The 16952-nt window shown below is 40.4% G+C and overlaps 1 protein-coding gene across 1 annotated transcript in view; it reads left to right on the top strand.

Annotated features, from left to right (window-relative positions):
* Positions 1-83: 83 nt before the first annotated feature.
* Positions 84-16952, top strand: part of a2m3h (alpha-2-macroglobulin 3, member h) — a 30718-nt gene continuing 13849 nt past the window's right edge. Inside the window, 3 exon segments of the mRNA NM_001113629.2 lie at positions 84-393; positions 697-880; positions 1137-1293. Of these exon segments, the coding sequence (NP_001107101.2) occupies positions 167-393; positions 697-880; positions 1137-1293 (568 nt within the window). The 5' untranslated portion in view covers positions 84-166.

Here is a 16952-nt window from a genome sequence, read left to right as displayed (position 1 = left end):
GGTGCTGTGGTCTCTGCTAATAAGCTGAATCAGGTGTGTCTCATTAGTGGAGTCTATAAACGTGCAGTGTTGAGTTTCCTTTAGGTTAGTTGGAGCTCTGTTGGGTTCACGATTTGTGGATTGTAGTAGACATTGTGCAGGGTGACACTATAGATGATTGCTCTACATGGCTGTGATGGGGATCAGTGTTTGGAAGTGGCTCATTCCAGCCCTCTTTTGTTTTGTTGATGGTATCAGGCGTTTTGAACCCATTCACATTGATGACCCAAGTGATCCGGGACCGGTCATTGATAGGCCGGTCATTGATAGACCAGTCATTATTGAAAAACCGATCTTTAGACCAATCATTCCTAGACCAGTCATTATTGATGAACCAGTCATTGTTAATGGGCCGTAAGTATTATTAACTAGCCTTAAACTCTAACCATTTGTCCCACATTGGCCATAGATGAGATTCCAAATTAATTTTAATCTTCAACCATTTAGTGCACTTTAAATTGTATAATGTTGACGTGAGTTTAAGTTCAATGCTACTTTGAGAATGAGTAACATTTTGGTTTCAAATTATATTTAAGTTGTATTTGGTGTTTATTGGTTTTACTATAGAACTGACAGAAAAATCTGTCAAATGTAAATGAATTGTAGACCCTTGTTTAACATTTTAGCTGTAAACCCAACGTGTTTATTTTTCTGCAGGATCTTCATGGTGACGTTTCCTTCACTGATCGAGTCCGGCTCTGATGCTAAACTGTGTGTTAGTCTTCTGAAACATGAGGGGAGTCTCACAATGACCATTTCTCTGGTCGATGACAAAAACACAGAAACTCAACTTGTGCAGCAGACGTCCCAGAGGAAGCTTCATCGCTGCTTTAATTTCCAGGTCTGTGATACTTCAGCATTCACCGAACCAGCAGAAGGGTTCACCCAAAAATAAAATCCTGTCTTGTTTCTTCTGTTGAACACAAATATGTGGTGTGCGGTGTCATTTACTTTCTATCTTGGATGCCAATGTCTGCTTTACTCCACTCTTCAGAATACCTTTGCTTGTGTTAGACAGAAGAACGATGGGATTTGTTTTTAAATTGAGGAAAGCTGACTTTAATGTGAATTATCTGCCTTACTGTGTTTCTCTACAGGCTCCTCAAGTAAATGGAGATTCAGTGCAGACGGTGAGGGTGGTCGTTCAGGGACCGTCCATTACAATGACTGAAGAGCGTAAAGTGATGTTCAGGTCTTACCTGCCTCTGACCTTCATCCAGACAGACAAACCGCTCTACAATCCAGGACAGACCGGTGAGCTGAGAATAAGATTTACTGAAGTATTCATGCAAGATTTACAAGTCCTCTTAAAGGGACCGTTCACTCTCTAATAATGTGGTGGTGCACTTTTACTCTTCCTCAAGTGTTTCTAAACCTTTTAGTTCCTGTTGAGCATGAGATTGCGTGCAACCGTTCTTTATGGTAGTTGATGATTACAGGTTTTTGACACCTTCAAACTTTGTTTGTTGTGTGAAGTGTTAATGATTAATTTTCAGTTTCGTTAAGTGCTGCTAAAGGTATAAATTGCCTGTGGTTAAAGTTCCTAGGTCTTTTTTAAGATTTAAAAGGGCTACTACAAATTACTATGTTAATTTTAATAATAATTTTAAAGTAGTGGTCATTCCAGTTCTGGCCACCTAATACATCCTAGCTATGTGTGCTAGTAAAATGTCGAATATTGGGGGGACATTTTAACGGATTAAATTTGTCAATGTTAGTTCTTTATATGGCTCTATTAAACGCAAACAAAAGTTGACCAATGTGCTGCACAATACAAATCACAAAAAGATGTAAAATTTATAGCTAAAACAAAAAATTCTCACTGATCAAATGCTTAGACAAAAAGACAGATGATATCGATCTAATACAGAGGGGCAGAGCGTTCCACAAGGTAGGACCAGCTACTGCGAAGGCACAATCACTTCTGCATTTCAGACTTTGCTTAAAGATGCACAACGGTCTCAGGTTAGATGACTGAAGAGACCCACCAGGCTGATGTTCCAACACAATCTCGCAGCAATTCGTAACCTTTTGATTTAGTGTCGAATTCGTACAATCTAATTCGAACCATTTAGTACGATTTGCTCATCCCCCAATGACTGTTGGGTTTAGGGCTGGGGTTGGGTTCCACGCCTCCTTTTTAAAATCGTACAATTTCATACGACTGAACTTGTACGAATTAGCCGCTAAACTGGCAAAATGTAAAATACTTTCGTTTTCTCATGAGATTAGGCTGGATGTTCAGTCAACAGGTCTGACAGGTAAGACTGTGCCAGGACATTTATTTATCTATTTTTTTTTTTTTTTTTTTTTTTTAAACCAAGAGAATTTTAAAAGTGACTTTTCAAATGCAAAGAGTGTAGGACTGCTGTAATGCGTCTTCTGTTTCTTGTTATCAGTTAAAAGCCTTGTAGCAGCATTTTGAACAAACTGTAAGCTGGATGGTTGTCTGACTGATCCCAAAATCTAGTGGGTTCCAGTAGTCCAATCTTTAAGTAAAGAAAGCACCTTTTTTTTCTAGATAAAATTGGCTTGACTTAGAGTGCAAGCTGGAAAAAAAAACAGGATTTGACCTCTGAGTAATGGGTTTATCAAATCTCAACCCATTAAAGATAACACCCAGATTGTTATTTTTATTTAACCTAAGGCTTAACAGAAGAACTTTATTTACCAAGATGCTGATGGTGTCCTAGAAGAATTTGACTGGCTGAACGCTATCATTTGTTTTACACATCTAGAAAGTTAAAAGACTACCAGGCTTTCACATCCGACAGGCAAGACAAAAGAGTCTCCAACCAACTTGAACTACATTTTAAGGGCAGGTAAATTTGAGGTGTCATCCGCATAAGTGGAAAGAGACCATGTTTTCAAAAATCGAACCCAGGGGAAGCTTGTATAGAGAACAGAGTAGGGGCTAAAACAGATCCCTGGTGAATACCACATGACAAAAAGGCTGCCTCGGATTTGTTCTTTCTAATTGCAGTTTTCATCTAAGGCACTACTTTTTATCTCTACACAAGCTCCAAGCGGGCCAGCAAGAAGGCATGGTCTACTGTGTCAAACGCAGCACTCCGATCTAGGAGCACAAGCACAGCACAATCACAAACAGATGACTCTAAGTTTGGTTGCTTCATGGCACTGTAAATACTTTGCTGTTTTAAAACCTCGGGTACACTACCGGTTTTGATTTACCATGGCTGCAATCTAGAGATCCATTGTGTCAAAGACTTGCTTTAAAAAGTGTGGTGGAAGAGCAACATTGGAAGAATCAGATAGCTTTAACTAACATGCTTGCTTTAAGCTGTAAAAAAGAAGACTGTTTGCTCTGAGTTTAGCCAGTTTGAACAAAGGCAACTGAAGGATCAAAGGCAGATGGAGAAATCCCAAATCTGATATTACAAAATAAAAATCTGAGAAATTCACACCTTGTTTTGGCACCCAACAGTTGGTGTGCTCCCTGGGATTTACAACGGCATTAAAAATGGAAAAGAGTTTGGTCTATGGAAGTAGTTTTCAATGGTTGCTGCAAAGTACCTTAATTTTGTTAATCTCATTTCCTTTGGAAATTTGAACCATGACTTTTAATACTTCATAGAAAATTGAGCGTATCCTCCCGACACTTAGCTCTCCTACAATGAGCCTTAAGGAGCGAATATTGTCATCAGTCCAGGGCTCAGATTTTGGTTCAAGTTTTTAGGATCTAGTACAAGCAACCAAGTATAAAGCTTAGAGAGGAGCTCGGCTGCACTCAAGTCACATTGGCTGATATCCACTGATTCAAAAACATAACTAAAGGCTAAAGAAAAAGCTTTGGTAGTGATAGAATGATTAATCGAGAATTACGCATAAGCTGGGTCACTTTATGGGCATTTAAAACCAAAAGAATAAAGAACATGAGTTTTATTATCAAAGAACCTATTGATTCTTTGACCTTGGACATTCTCATGTTCTAGATCATATGCATTGAGCAGAGTAATAAATTAGTTTGATAATGTGTCACCTGTACAGCATACGCGAACATTTAAAGTCAACAAGAATCAAGAGATTGTCATTTCAGCGAGAATTCCCTCAGAAAATCTGCAAACTCATTTAAAGTTTGTGGGTAACATTTTGAGGTTAACCTTACCCTCTGGGGATCTATAACTGCTGTAGCTGGTGGCTGTCTTTGAAGCTAAGGGTAAACTTATTTTGAAAATGTTATGTTTTTTTTTTTTTTTTTTTCATTTTAGGAAACCAAAGTGGAAAAAGAAAATGGTTTACAGTCTTTAATGTTTTGTGAATCTGACCCCTAATCAACTGTGCAGTGTAACAAGTGGTTTATTTTCTTTTGCAGTCAATTTCAGAGTTGTTACCATGAGTGATAAACTTGTGCCTCTCGACCAAATGGTAAGGCAACCTTTTTTTTTTTTTTTTTTTTTTTTTTTCCTCCCCTCACGAATTTAATCCTAAAGTCTTTCAAACATCTATGCGATTTGAATGCCTGATGAATCTTTGTCTTGCAGTACAATCTAGTGGTGTTGGAGGTAAGAACCTGTTTGTTGCTAGTATTAGCAAACGCTTCTGGATGTTTCCTTGGTACTTTTGACTGAGCTTAACTTTTGTCTAGGACTTTCGTAATATCCGGATAAACCAGTGGACAAATGTTTCCTCCGTGAACTGGATTTTGGAGCTTTCTCATGATTTGATCCCAGAATCTCCGGTTGGGACGTACACACTGAGGGCTTATATTGGTGACCGAATCATCTCCCAGAGTTTTGATGTGAAGAAATATGGTGCGTCTATTAACATCCTCTCCAAATGTACAATGGCAAATCTGAGGTCTTAAAGCTCTATCTTGTTTAGTTTTACCCAAGTTTGACGTGACCCTAAACACACCGCAGACGTATAGTGTTGCAGATGTGGAACTGAAAGTTGAGGCTTGTGGAAAGTGAGTGAAGCCTTTAGTTTTCTTGATGCCATACTGTCTTGTGGATTGTCTATTCTTGATGTTTAATGTTTCACAGATACACATTTGGGCAGCCTGTACCTGGTCAAGTGTTTATGAAAGTGTGCCGTAAGCCTGTTACCTATGTTCAGGATCCTAAAGTGACCAGTGTGTGTCTGAAAAAATCCACTAAGGTAAGACTTGTGTACAGTGCAGCATTAGGTTGCTTCTAACTTCAAGGTTTAGAAGTTAAAATAATGGATAGTCCTAATGGTTAGTTGGAACTTGTTCATTTTTGCGATTTAAGAGGATTTCGCAAGGCTTATTGTTGCCAACTATATTTTAAATGTAAGATCCCAAGGGCCTTAAAGTTAATTCAAGTTTACTTGTATAGGGCTTTCACATTATTGCTCCCAAAGCAGCTTCAAAGGTGCACTTTAAATTAGTCAAAAGCAGAAGTTTAGGACTTGGGTTGACCGAAGGGTTGTGTACCGAAAACCAGTGGTAACCTAGGTAACTGGTATAGAGCAAACAGAATCAGCATATGAATTTTTGTGCCACTGGTGCAGCAACAAAAATGTAAGCGGTATCAAGAGGTACACCAAAGGCACACGTAGGTAAGCCACAATACTGATTAACTGTCTACCCTGTAAACTTATCAACTTTAACTGCAGTTAAGTAAAACATTTTTTTTAAACTCCTGAAATTCCAGCTCTAAATGAAACTGGTTAAGTCCAGATGGGGTACAGCTGCAAATATGCAAATCCATAGCATTTTTGTGACTATTACAACAATTGTAATTATTTTTAAAGGTCTACCCCTACCCCAACAATACTGTAAAAATACTAAATCTATTTGATTTTATTAACCTAATACTGGGTACAACTAATAGAGGAAACTTTGGAGAGTGTGGTGACGTAACGACATTAATCGATCTATGTGTTAAAAGTTAGTCATAAAAGGAACATTTTCAAAAAGCAACTTGTGTAAACTCGATCATATTATAGTCTTATTCAGAATAAGGAAACTAATTAGATGACGGTCTATGTAAACGCAGTCTCAAGCCCCAACCCTAGAAAAAAGATTTTCCCTGATTTTGATCGCCTTTCCACAGCTTAGTAGTAAGCTAATGTAATGTTAATCTTATAATGCATGTATTGCATTCATGCTAACAAATGATCAAAATAAATGTCACTCCAATTGAATGTATATAAAGGCAAGTGTTTTGGCACCAGTACCATTTTAAAAGTACTGGTGGTAAATTGATATCAAATCCACCCCAAACCATGCCCAACCCTAGTTGGCAATATAAACGCAATTAAACAGCAGTTGTACAGTATAGCGTCTCCAAAAATTTACATGCGAGGTGTCCTCAGATCTCCGATGGTTGGCATAATCTTTAAGTCCACATAGGATTGGCATATTATGTCTAGAAGTCCTGGGATGGTAGCTGCTTTTCATAATTTGCACAAGAAATGTCAATGTAAAGGAATTAATTGGAAGTCATGAATTGATTTATTCTACAGTTATGCGACCCATCGTGTATGTTACTTGTGTAAGCGGTCAATCTAGTTTCAATCCATTTCAGAGCCTTGGACATTAGCAGACAGGCTATCCCAGAGTTTGAGCTAGATATTAATTTTCAACCTCCTCTACTGGTCTTTGCTGGGTGCTGCCAGAAGCCCTGAATTGATGATCAGAAGGGATTTTAGGGAGACGGTCTAACTCCATTATCCAACTAGTCTTATTTAGAGATTTGCAGGTAAAATGCAATCTTTTTCCAATCAATATGGCACTTGACAGGCAGTCTGTCCAAGGTAGATAACATTTGGGCGGTCGTCTTTTCTTAAGGTGGTTAAACTCAGCTGTGTTAAATAAACTGACATTTATTAGTAGTTGATTCATTACAGAAAGCTAGCGTAGAGGACAAGGCAAACTATAATTTTTGCATCTGAAATGCAAGTAAACATTTGACTAATGCATAGTTAAAGTCAATGCGATTCAAGGCAGTATTTTAGTCGCATGGTATTAGGAGGGAAATGTTTTGTGAATGAGCCCAGGTTTGTTTAATTGGCAGTGTCTGATCAGCCTTTTTAATATTATTAATTTTTTATTTTTTGCTACCAGACAACTGATACTGGCTGTGCCTCTCTTGCACTCAGTACATCAGTGTTTTTCAGCACCGGTTTTGAGAATAACTTGCAAAATTCCTTTGTCATCAATGTCAACGTCACTGAGGAGGGAACCGGTAAGTTTGGGTGTGGCAATGGGGTGTGTGTGGTGGTGTGTGCCTTCATATTGGTATTCTCTTCCAGGTGTGGTCATGTCAAAATCCACAACGGTGTCGATTACGTTTGAAGTTGGCAAGGTCAAATTTGTGGATCTCCCAAAGTTCTATGATTATGGGTCAACGGTGAATGGAAAGGTGAGTTGAGAATCACTATTTGAAGAAATCCATTAATTTAGCAATTTTTTTTTATTTTATTTTCCCCCTCCTTCCCCCAACAGATCTCTGCATCTGATTTCAATGGTAACCCAATCAATAACAAGGTAGTCTATCTGCTGGACAGCAGCCAATGGCCACACAAAGTGCTGTTCAATTTGACCACAAACAATAACGGATTTGCAGAGTTCTCCCTTTGGACGACTAGTTTTCCTAAAGCTGATCTGAATCTTGTGGTATGACTTGTCACAAGTTTTAAACATGCTACTTGCCCTTTCAAAAAATGCTTAACTTTATCATATTTTCCCCCAGGCAAGTGCAACTCCACAGTCTTATTATGGTTACAATTCGCCATACTTCACTACAGATTCACAGGTGGTTCGTCTTTCCCGAACTGCTGCTCCTGACACCCCAACCTTTAGTGATCTGTCTATAGTGAAGCTTGAGCAGCCGCTGAAGTGTGGCACCACTTATCCAGTGACTGTCACATACTCGTTTGTTGGAGAGACTGGCGACTACAGTGCTGACATCATCTATATGGTAAATTGAATTTATTTTTTCTTTTTAATCCATTTGTTTGTTACTAACCCAGCTGTCGATTGTCAGGTCATGTCCAGAGGTGTGATCATTCTCCATGGGTTTACAAGTGTTCAAGCCCTGGCTTCTGACACCTTCACGAAAGGCACAGTGACGTTTGATCTCTCAATTCTTGCCAATATGGCTCCGATGGTTCAGATTCTGGTGTACAGTGTTCTGCCCAGTCAGACTGTAGTGACCGGTAGTGCATCGTTTGACACTGAGAAGTGCTTCTCAAACCAGGTATCTGTAAATCTAGTTGTCTTGTGGGGAGTGTGACATGTCTTTCATTGAACTTGTCTGTTTGCAGGTTTCTCTGCAGTTCTCTCCTGCTACAGCGGTTCCTGGTGAGGGAAGTATTTTGACAGTCTCCGCTCAAGCCGGATCTCTGTGTGGCCTCAGTGCTATAGATCAGAGTGTTCTGATCATGCAGTCAGGAGGACGTCTGAGCGCAGAGGCGGTAACTGTCTGAATAGTTTAAAAATATTAAAAACCAGTTTTTATCAGTTGTAGGTGCTGTATGGTTGGACTACCAATGATGCAGTGATTTAGCATAGTACAACCCAAGTTTTTTTTCCTTTTTTTTCTTCCCCCACCCCTTAGGTGTTTAACTTGCTCCCACTGCAGTCACTATCCAATTATCCACCTGGTGCTGAAGATCAACAGAACTGCTTTTATGTTCGATCCCGTCGAGCTGCTCCTACAAATCAAGCTTATAACACCTTCAAGGTAAACCTTTTTTTTTTTTTACATTTTTTTTATTTATTGTTTGTTAATTGATTTATTTTAAACAGAGTGTGGGAATTAAGATTGCAACAAATCTGCCAGTTCGAGCACCTCCATGCATGACGTATAAGGATGTGATGTACTTTCCCAACTTCCGAGGGGGTATGCCTGTTTGGTTTATAAAAACCTTTTTATTTTTTTCTCAGCTGCAACCACTGAAGGAATCCTTCCCCCCAACCTCCTCCCCCCCCCCCCCCCAAGTTTAAATCTGCAAGATTTTTCAAAGGTTTTTAACATTTTCCATTTTCCCCCTTACCAAAACATTTTAAAAGCTTGTTTGTCTTTTCAGTGGTTCCTCTTCAAGAAGCGGTTTTTGCAATGGCAAGAGAAGCTCCTGCCCCTATTGCAAAAGCAGAAGTTGCTGGAAGTTCCTCTGTTGATGTGACCATCAGGACTTACTTTCCAGAAACGTGGATCTGGCAACTTGCTCAAGTGGGGTTAGTGAAACCTATGAAAGAAGTCCAAACTTTTTGTCTGTACTGTACAAAGTTCATTATTTTTATGACTATAAAACTTGTACATGCACACTGAAAGCATCAAAACTATGAATTGACACGTGTGGAATTGTATACATGACGTGTGAAACAACTGAATGTCATATTCTAGGTTCTTCAAAGTAGCCACCTTTTGCTTTGATTATTGCTTTCCACACTCTTGGCATCTCTCTTGATAACCTTCAAGAGGTAGTCACCTGAAATGTTCTTCACAGGTGTGCCCTGTCAGGTTTCTTAAGGGTTTCTTACCTTATAAATGGGGTTGGGACCATCAGTTGTGTTGTGCAGAAGTCGGGTTGATACACAGCTGATACTCCTACTGAAAAGACTGTTAGAATTTGTATTATGGCAAGAAAAAAGCAGCCAAGTATAACAAGTGGCCATCATTACTTTAATGATCGAAGGTCAGTCAGTCCCCAAAACCTTAAGTGTCCCCAAGTGCAGTAACAAATCAAGCACCCCCCCCCCCCCCCCCCCCCCCCCCAGGAAAGGAAGACCAAGAGTCAGAAGAAGAAGCCACACAGAGTTTTAACAACAGACTCCTAGAACAACCGTTAAGAGGAGTCTGTGAATCAGGCCTTCATGGTGGAATATCTGATTGGAAACCACTGCTCAGGACAGGCAACAAGCAGAAGAGACTTCTTTGGGCTAAAAAATGCAAGAAATGGACTATTGGCCAGTGGAAATCTGTGCTTTTGGTCCGATCAGTCCAAATTTGAGATCTTTGGTTTCAACCACCGTGTCTTTGTGACGGAGAAAAGGTGATTGAATGGACTCTACATGCTGGTTCCCACTGTGAAGCATAGAAGAGGAGGTGTTATGGTGTGGGGGTGCTTTGCTGGTGATGCTGTTGGGGATTAATTCAAAATTGAAGCCATACTGAACCAGTTTAGCTAGCACAGTATCTTACAGCGGCATGCTATTCCATCCGGTTTGGGTCTAGTTGGACCATTTATTTTTCCAACAGTGACCCCAAACACACCTCCAGGCTGTGTGAGGGCTATTTGACCATGGAGAGTGATTGGGTGCTGCGCCAGATGACCTGGCCCCCACTGTCACTGGACGTGAACCGAATCGAGATTGTTTGGGGTGAGCTGGACTGCAGAGTAAAGGCAAAGAGGGCCAACAAGTGTTAAGCATCTCTGGGAACTAAAAGACTGTTGGAAGACCATTTCAGGTGACTGCACACTCTTGAAGCTCCTCAAGAGAATGCAAAGAGGTAAAACTGTAATCGAGGCAAAATGTGGCTACTTTGAAAATTTCATATTCTTTTTTTTTTTTTTTTTTTTTTTCCCCAGTTTCCCACTTATGTATATAATTCCATGTGTAAATTCCTAAAAGCCAATTTTTTTTTTTTTTTTTTTTTTTTTTAAATGTATAAATATTTTCCACACAGGGACTCTGGGTCCAGCTCAGTTCCCCTCACAGTTCCTGATACGATCACCACATGGGACACTGAGGCCTTCTGTCTGTCCTCCAGTGGTTTTGGTTTGGCTCTACCAGTTCTGCTGACTTCCTTCCAGCCCTTCTTCCTAGAGCTCACCCTGCCTTACTCCATAATCCGTGGGGAGTTTTTTGAACTGAAGGCCACAGTCTTCAACTATCTGTCCCAATGCATCAAGGTCTGGGTTCATTAGTGTTGCACTGTTCCACATATCTTGTATCTGCTTTAATGTCCACTAATGCTGTTATTCTTTGTCAGGTTCAAGTAACTCCAACACCATCCTCCAACTTCACTCTTAAATCTCTTGATGATCAGGATTCATCCACTCTCTCTGCCAATGGGAGAAAGACCTTCAAATGGGCTTTAACTGCTTCTGTTATTGGTTGGTTTTTGACTTTAATTGAAAGTGGGATAATATGAGGCTGTTGCTCAATTGATATCTATTGTAGGAACTTTAAATGTTACTGTCAGTGGCGAGGCCAGTCCGTCCCAGGAATTGTGTGGCAATCAGGATGTGACTGTACCTTCAAGAGGACGCATTGACATAGTCACTCGAAGTCTGCTGGTTCTGGTTTGTAACTATTCTGTAGTTTTGAAAGTTGCACTCCATTGTGCCATTTTACTGATGCATTTTGTTTCTTTTAGGCTGAGGGTGTGGAAAGGACCTTCATCCGAAGTTGGTTACTCTGTCCAAAGGGTTAGTTTGATTTTCAAAGTTTACTCAACTGCTAGAGATCCTAGTGATATCTGCTGATTTTAGCTATTTGGTTTACAGGAACCACGCTGTCAGAAGTAGTGAAGATCACATTTCCAACAAATGTCATCCAAGGATCAGCCAAATGCTCCGTATCAGTCATTGGTAAAGGGTTTGCTAAAGGGAGACTACACTGTAGTCTGGACCGTAACTCCAGTCCTACTTTAAACCCAAAATCAGTTTGCTTTGCCTGATTGACCTTGTGCATGCATTTCTGCATTAGTAGTTTACATTTTCAACCAGCCTCTGCCCAGTGTTTTGTCAATGCATTGCATTTCACATTTCTGCTTCCGCTGATTTTGTGATCAAACAAATCTAAACCTGGATCCTCCATCCACAACTTGTTTTTGATATGGATTGTTGGCTTTGCTTTTGACCTGTTCACTCCTCCTCTCATAGGGGACATAATGGGTCGTGCACTGAAGAATCTGGACAATTTGCTACGAATGCCTTCTGGCTGTGGTGAACAGAACATGATCATTCTCGCTCCCAATATTTACATCCTACGATATCTGACAGTAACTGCACAGCTCACCCCAGCCATCCGAGACACTGCAACTGGCTATCTTCAAATTGGTATGACTAAATCGTTGTTTACACCAGGGGTACCTTAACCAAGTTCTTTTTCTGCAGAGTTTAGCTCCAGCTTTCTTGTACGCACCTTTCAGGATGTTTCTAGTATGACTAAGAGCTTGTTTTGGTGGTTCGGGTGTCTAATGGCAGTTTGTGTCTTGGATTGGGACAGGATATCAAGGAGAGCTGAACTACAGGCACACTGATGGATCATTCAGCACTTTTGGTTACGATCCATCCAATACATGGTGCGTGTCCTGCAGTTCAAGTCTTGATTTAGATGTTGTATAACTGAACTTGCTCTTGTATCCAGGTTGACCGCCTTTGTCATGAGGACTTTTGGCCTAGCAAGGAGCTTCACCTACATAGATCCCAATGTTCTTAAGGGTGCAAAGGACTGGTTGATTAGCACGCAGGGTTCAGATGGTGGTTTCGTGCAGCAGGGGACTCTGTACCACAAGGACATGAAGGTATGTCACATTACTTCAAACCTGCTATTATAAAGCGAAGACTGATCTTGAAGGTGTCTGCTGTTGTGTTGTAGGGTGGAGTTGGTGATAACGTGACCATGACTGGCTACATCGTTTTATCACTGCTTGAAATAGGCGTCCCTGTCACGGTAAAAATATAGCTTATCAAAGAACTTATTTTATTTTTTATAACTGTATACATTGGTCGTAGTTTAGTAATACTGTGCATAAATGTGGCTCCTGCTTTTCTTCCAGGATCCTGTCATTACTAAGGCTCTGTCGTTTTTGAGGCCTCTTGTTGGGAATCTGGGAAACACCTATGTCACTGCTCTGCTGGCCTACACCTTCAGTCTGGCTGGAGAGACCAGCACTCGAGCGCAGCTTTTACATTCCTTGAGAAACACTGCCATTTCTGAAGGTATCATCTTAGCCATCAGTGTGCTGTAGTGGTAGATTTCCAAATTTGGTGTAGCAAGGAGTCTACCTCTGGCTAGGGATTGTGTGTTAAGTGCTGTTGATTTTCTTGAAGCCAGCCTTTTCTTGTCCTGCCGTTTTTAGGTACTACATTACACTGGTCTCAGACTACATCTGGGGATACTCTGGCAGTGGAGATCAGTGCATATGTGCTGCTAGCGGTTCTCACTGTGCATCCCGTGACCACTGCTAACCTGGGCTATGCGAATCGCATTGTCAACTGGCTTGTGGCCCAGCAGAATCCCTATGGTGGCTTTACCTCCACTCAGGTGATATCCACTTGCAAACACTAGCATCATTCAGGTGTGGTTGTTGCTAACGTTAACAAATCTGCATCATTTAAATGCAGTGCAATTTTAGACAAGCTTCTGCTGAATTAAGCATAAAAAGGATGTGCTTTTTTAGTACATATCAGGGGTGCCCAAACTTCACCAGTGTCCTTCAGTGTTTAGCCGACTTGCGTCTTTCCACCTGGCAGAAACTTTGGTGTAGGGTGTGGTATTTAAATTGGGCTTGAAGCTAAACTCTGGACACTGGCCCTTCAACGCTGGTACATACGATGCTTTAAATGCTCTTGTTGCATGAAAGTGCCCAAATACTTAAAGAAGGTTGACTGATGTCTGGTTGATACAAGTTATTGGATGATTGAACTTGCCAAATGGTTGGGTCTATGGTTCTTCTGAATTGTTTTGAACCACTTGAAATATCCAAGTTTGATCATTTTTGTATTTTATATAGGACACTGTGGTGGCTCTTCAGGCCTTGGCTCTGTACGCTGCTCAAGTGTTCAGCCCTGGAGGCTCCAGCACAGTTACAGTTCAGTCCTCAGTGCCAGCAGGAGACGTTTTCAACTTTGCTGTGACTCCCAACAACCGCCTGCTGTACCAGAGAAATTCCCTGAACAACGTTCCAGGCACATATAGTGTTGTAGCAAGGGGATCTGCCTGTGCTTCTGTGCAGGTCTGTAATTCCTCCTCCTCTACTTCCATTTGTTTTGCTCTCAATTAATTTGCCTTTGTTTGAACTCCTAAGGTTTCCTGTTTCTACAACATCCCGACTCCTATTACGGTTTCCAAAACACTGAGTGTTGTTGCGAAGGTTACTGGAAACTGCCAGGCTGCACCAGTCAATCTGATGTTGACCTTCACAGTGAAGTAAGAACTACTTCCTTAAAATTGACCCGCCGTAATCACACGTACAACTCCATGTAAAGACAGTGACTCAGAAACTGATTTGCACTACAATTTGCAGAGATCAACATTTTTGTGCTCAAGTCAAGCTTGCATCTTTTAGGATCTCGCATGAATGATCATCTGAGCTTGTCAGTTATGCGAGATGTTAGTTTGATATCCTACGAACATGGTACTACATCTACTGCAAATTTCTTCATTGCTCTTCGGAGATTAAGAATCTTTCATCTGGGGTTTCTGCTTTTTATAGCTCTCTCCATGAGAAACCGTAAGCGCAGTTGATGGGTTTGTCTCCTTGACCTGAACCCTTTAGATCTGGGGTTTTTGCTTGTATTCAGACTTTTGTAGGGATGAAAACCATCAAATCTAAAATGGTTGTGGGGTGTTTATTAATTTTTCTCCCCCCCCCCCCCATAGATACTCTGGTCCAAAGCCAACTACTAACATGGTTCTGGTGGACATCAAGGTGTTGTCAGGATTCACTGCAGACACCTCACTGGTTGGTATCATTTTTGAGGGTGACTTTGACCTTTTTGAAACTGCTTACTGAGGTTTTTTTTTCTTTTTTTTTTTTCTCCCCCCCCCTCACAGCTTGGATCCCCACCTAATTTCACTCCATTTGTGCAGAGGGTTGATTCTGATGGTGATCATGTCCTCGTTTATCTACAAGAGGTGAGACTGGATTTTCTATTAGCCTACCACCTTAAAGAGACTGTCAGTTGGAGAATTGGATTTCAGAGTACCTTGTTTGGAACTGTTTTTTGTCATTCTAAGTGTTTTAATTGTTTTTCTAAAGTAAGTTTAACCTTCAGACTTGCTTTATGACCCTTCAATTTCTTGGTAGCACATGAGCGGTTTATACTTGTAAAGTGACCCAGTACTCTTGCTTCTGGCCACAGGTTCCCAAAGGTGTTCCAGTGACATTCAGTATACAGCTGACACAGGCTGTTGCAGTGCAGAATCTGAAGCCAGCAGTCATCAATATCTATGACTATTACCAGAGAAGTATGTCTTTACCATTTGACTTGTTTTGATCTGAATTTCCTGTAGAGGGTGATCATGCTCATTTAATTATTTTTCTCTTTCAGATGATAAATTTGAGACGACGTACACGTCCCCCTGTCCATGATCATGCTTCAGTTTAAGAAATAAAAGAATTTAAATGAATCTGCTGTCATGTTGGGTTTACGATCCAGAGGTTTACACAAATCCCCCCCCCGATACAACTGAAAGTTGGTCTGTTGAAACTAACGTAATTTGCTGCACTGAAAATTGGTGTTGCATTATGAATTTTTTTTTATTTTTTTTATTAAAGATGGATTATTCATGAGGCAATTTAATAAATTGAGCCACATTTACATAATTTGCCTAAAGTTTGCTTATGTTTATCTGCAACGGTTACAAAGTACATGCAGATCAAAGGTTTTGAGATTAATTTACAATTTAAATATAAATTTAGTTTAAATCTGTTTTATCAGCCTATTTTTTTTTTTCCATCCTGGATTTTGTCACCATAGTCCCTGAATATAAACCTTGAATTGATGACACAGGAAATGAGATTTTATTTTTTTTTTTTCTCCTCCAATTCACCCGTTTTGTTACCCACTATTCAAACCACACTTTTACTAGCAGGTAAAATCACGGTGCTCTTTTGGTGGTCAATGTACAGCAGTGCTATTAACAAGACACATTACCATAAACCGATTTCACATGGCTGCCATTTTAAAAGCGAAAGTGAGCCTGCGGTTGGAAGAAACCTGCATCACCTGGAGTCACAAAGGAATGGTGTCTGTAATGGTATAATGTCTTCCTGGCTGTATATCTCATCAGCAAAGAGAAATTGACACATGTAAAATATTTCCTTTTCCAAGTGTTCTGAAGAGCCGTTTTCAATAGATGGTGAAAATAAAAAGGGACATCAGACTTCACTTTTAGCTAAGGGAAATGGCACTAGTTAGCTAGCGTTTTGTTTTCCCAAACATACTTTTTTTTTTAGATGCTACTTATTAAACAAGATGATGAACTGATTCTTTCACTATTGGATGGAATTTAGGCACTGAAATTTTAAACAGCCCCTTTAATGGGTTTTTGAGAAATACCATATGGGACTTTGCAGAGCTTGACAGGAACTTTACAGCACACAGTTCATGGATCAGTTTCTTGCTCCATTTCACAAGTGTAAGTGTGATTTTTTAAAATGATTGCCTCTTGTTTACGCTAGCTTGCAAATTGTGTATTTGTGTAAAATAAGAGGTGTCTGAATGACACTGATCACTGTTGAGAAGAGGGTACTGTGGGGGAATGGTGGAAATATGGAAGTATTCCGGGAGAAATAAAACGGGAGTGTGGCAGGAGATGGATCTGAAATATGGGAGACCCTTGGGAAAGCTGGGAGTGTTGGCAAGTATACTCGCACATACTCTGACTACTTCAATATTGTTGATAAGCTGTGCTAGCCATTTCTCTCCGTCTCGCACTAAATGCTGTCAGCCAATCACAACACACTGTCATCAGTCCAAATAGCGCAGATTAGCCTTACTTAAAGAAGGGGTTTGGGAGCAAATGAATCGCTGAACGAATCGTATGAGAGTAGCTGGGATAATTAAGTAAAAATAAATGCATACTATAAGACAATGTAAGTACTTTGAATTTGCATGTGTAGCAGAGCCCAGATAGTAAGTGCTGTGCAGGTAAATCTCACTCCTCTGACCTCTAAAGGTGCTCTAGTGACAGACGCTAGAGGTCATGATCTTTAGCCTCCTTGTTAGAGCAACCGACTCCCTGC

Source organism: Danio rerio, chromosome 3, assembly GCF_052040795.2.
Source record: "Danio rerio strain M-AB ecotype USA chromosome 3, GRCz13ab, whole genome shotgun sequence".
NCBI classification, from domain to species: domain Eukaryota; kingdom Metazoa; phylum Chordata; class Actinopteri; order Cypriniformes; family Danionidae; genus Danio; species Danio rerio.
The sequence above is the reverse complement of the archived record's forward strand: the minus strand, read 5'-3'. Positions and strand labels throughout refer to the sequence as shown.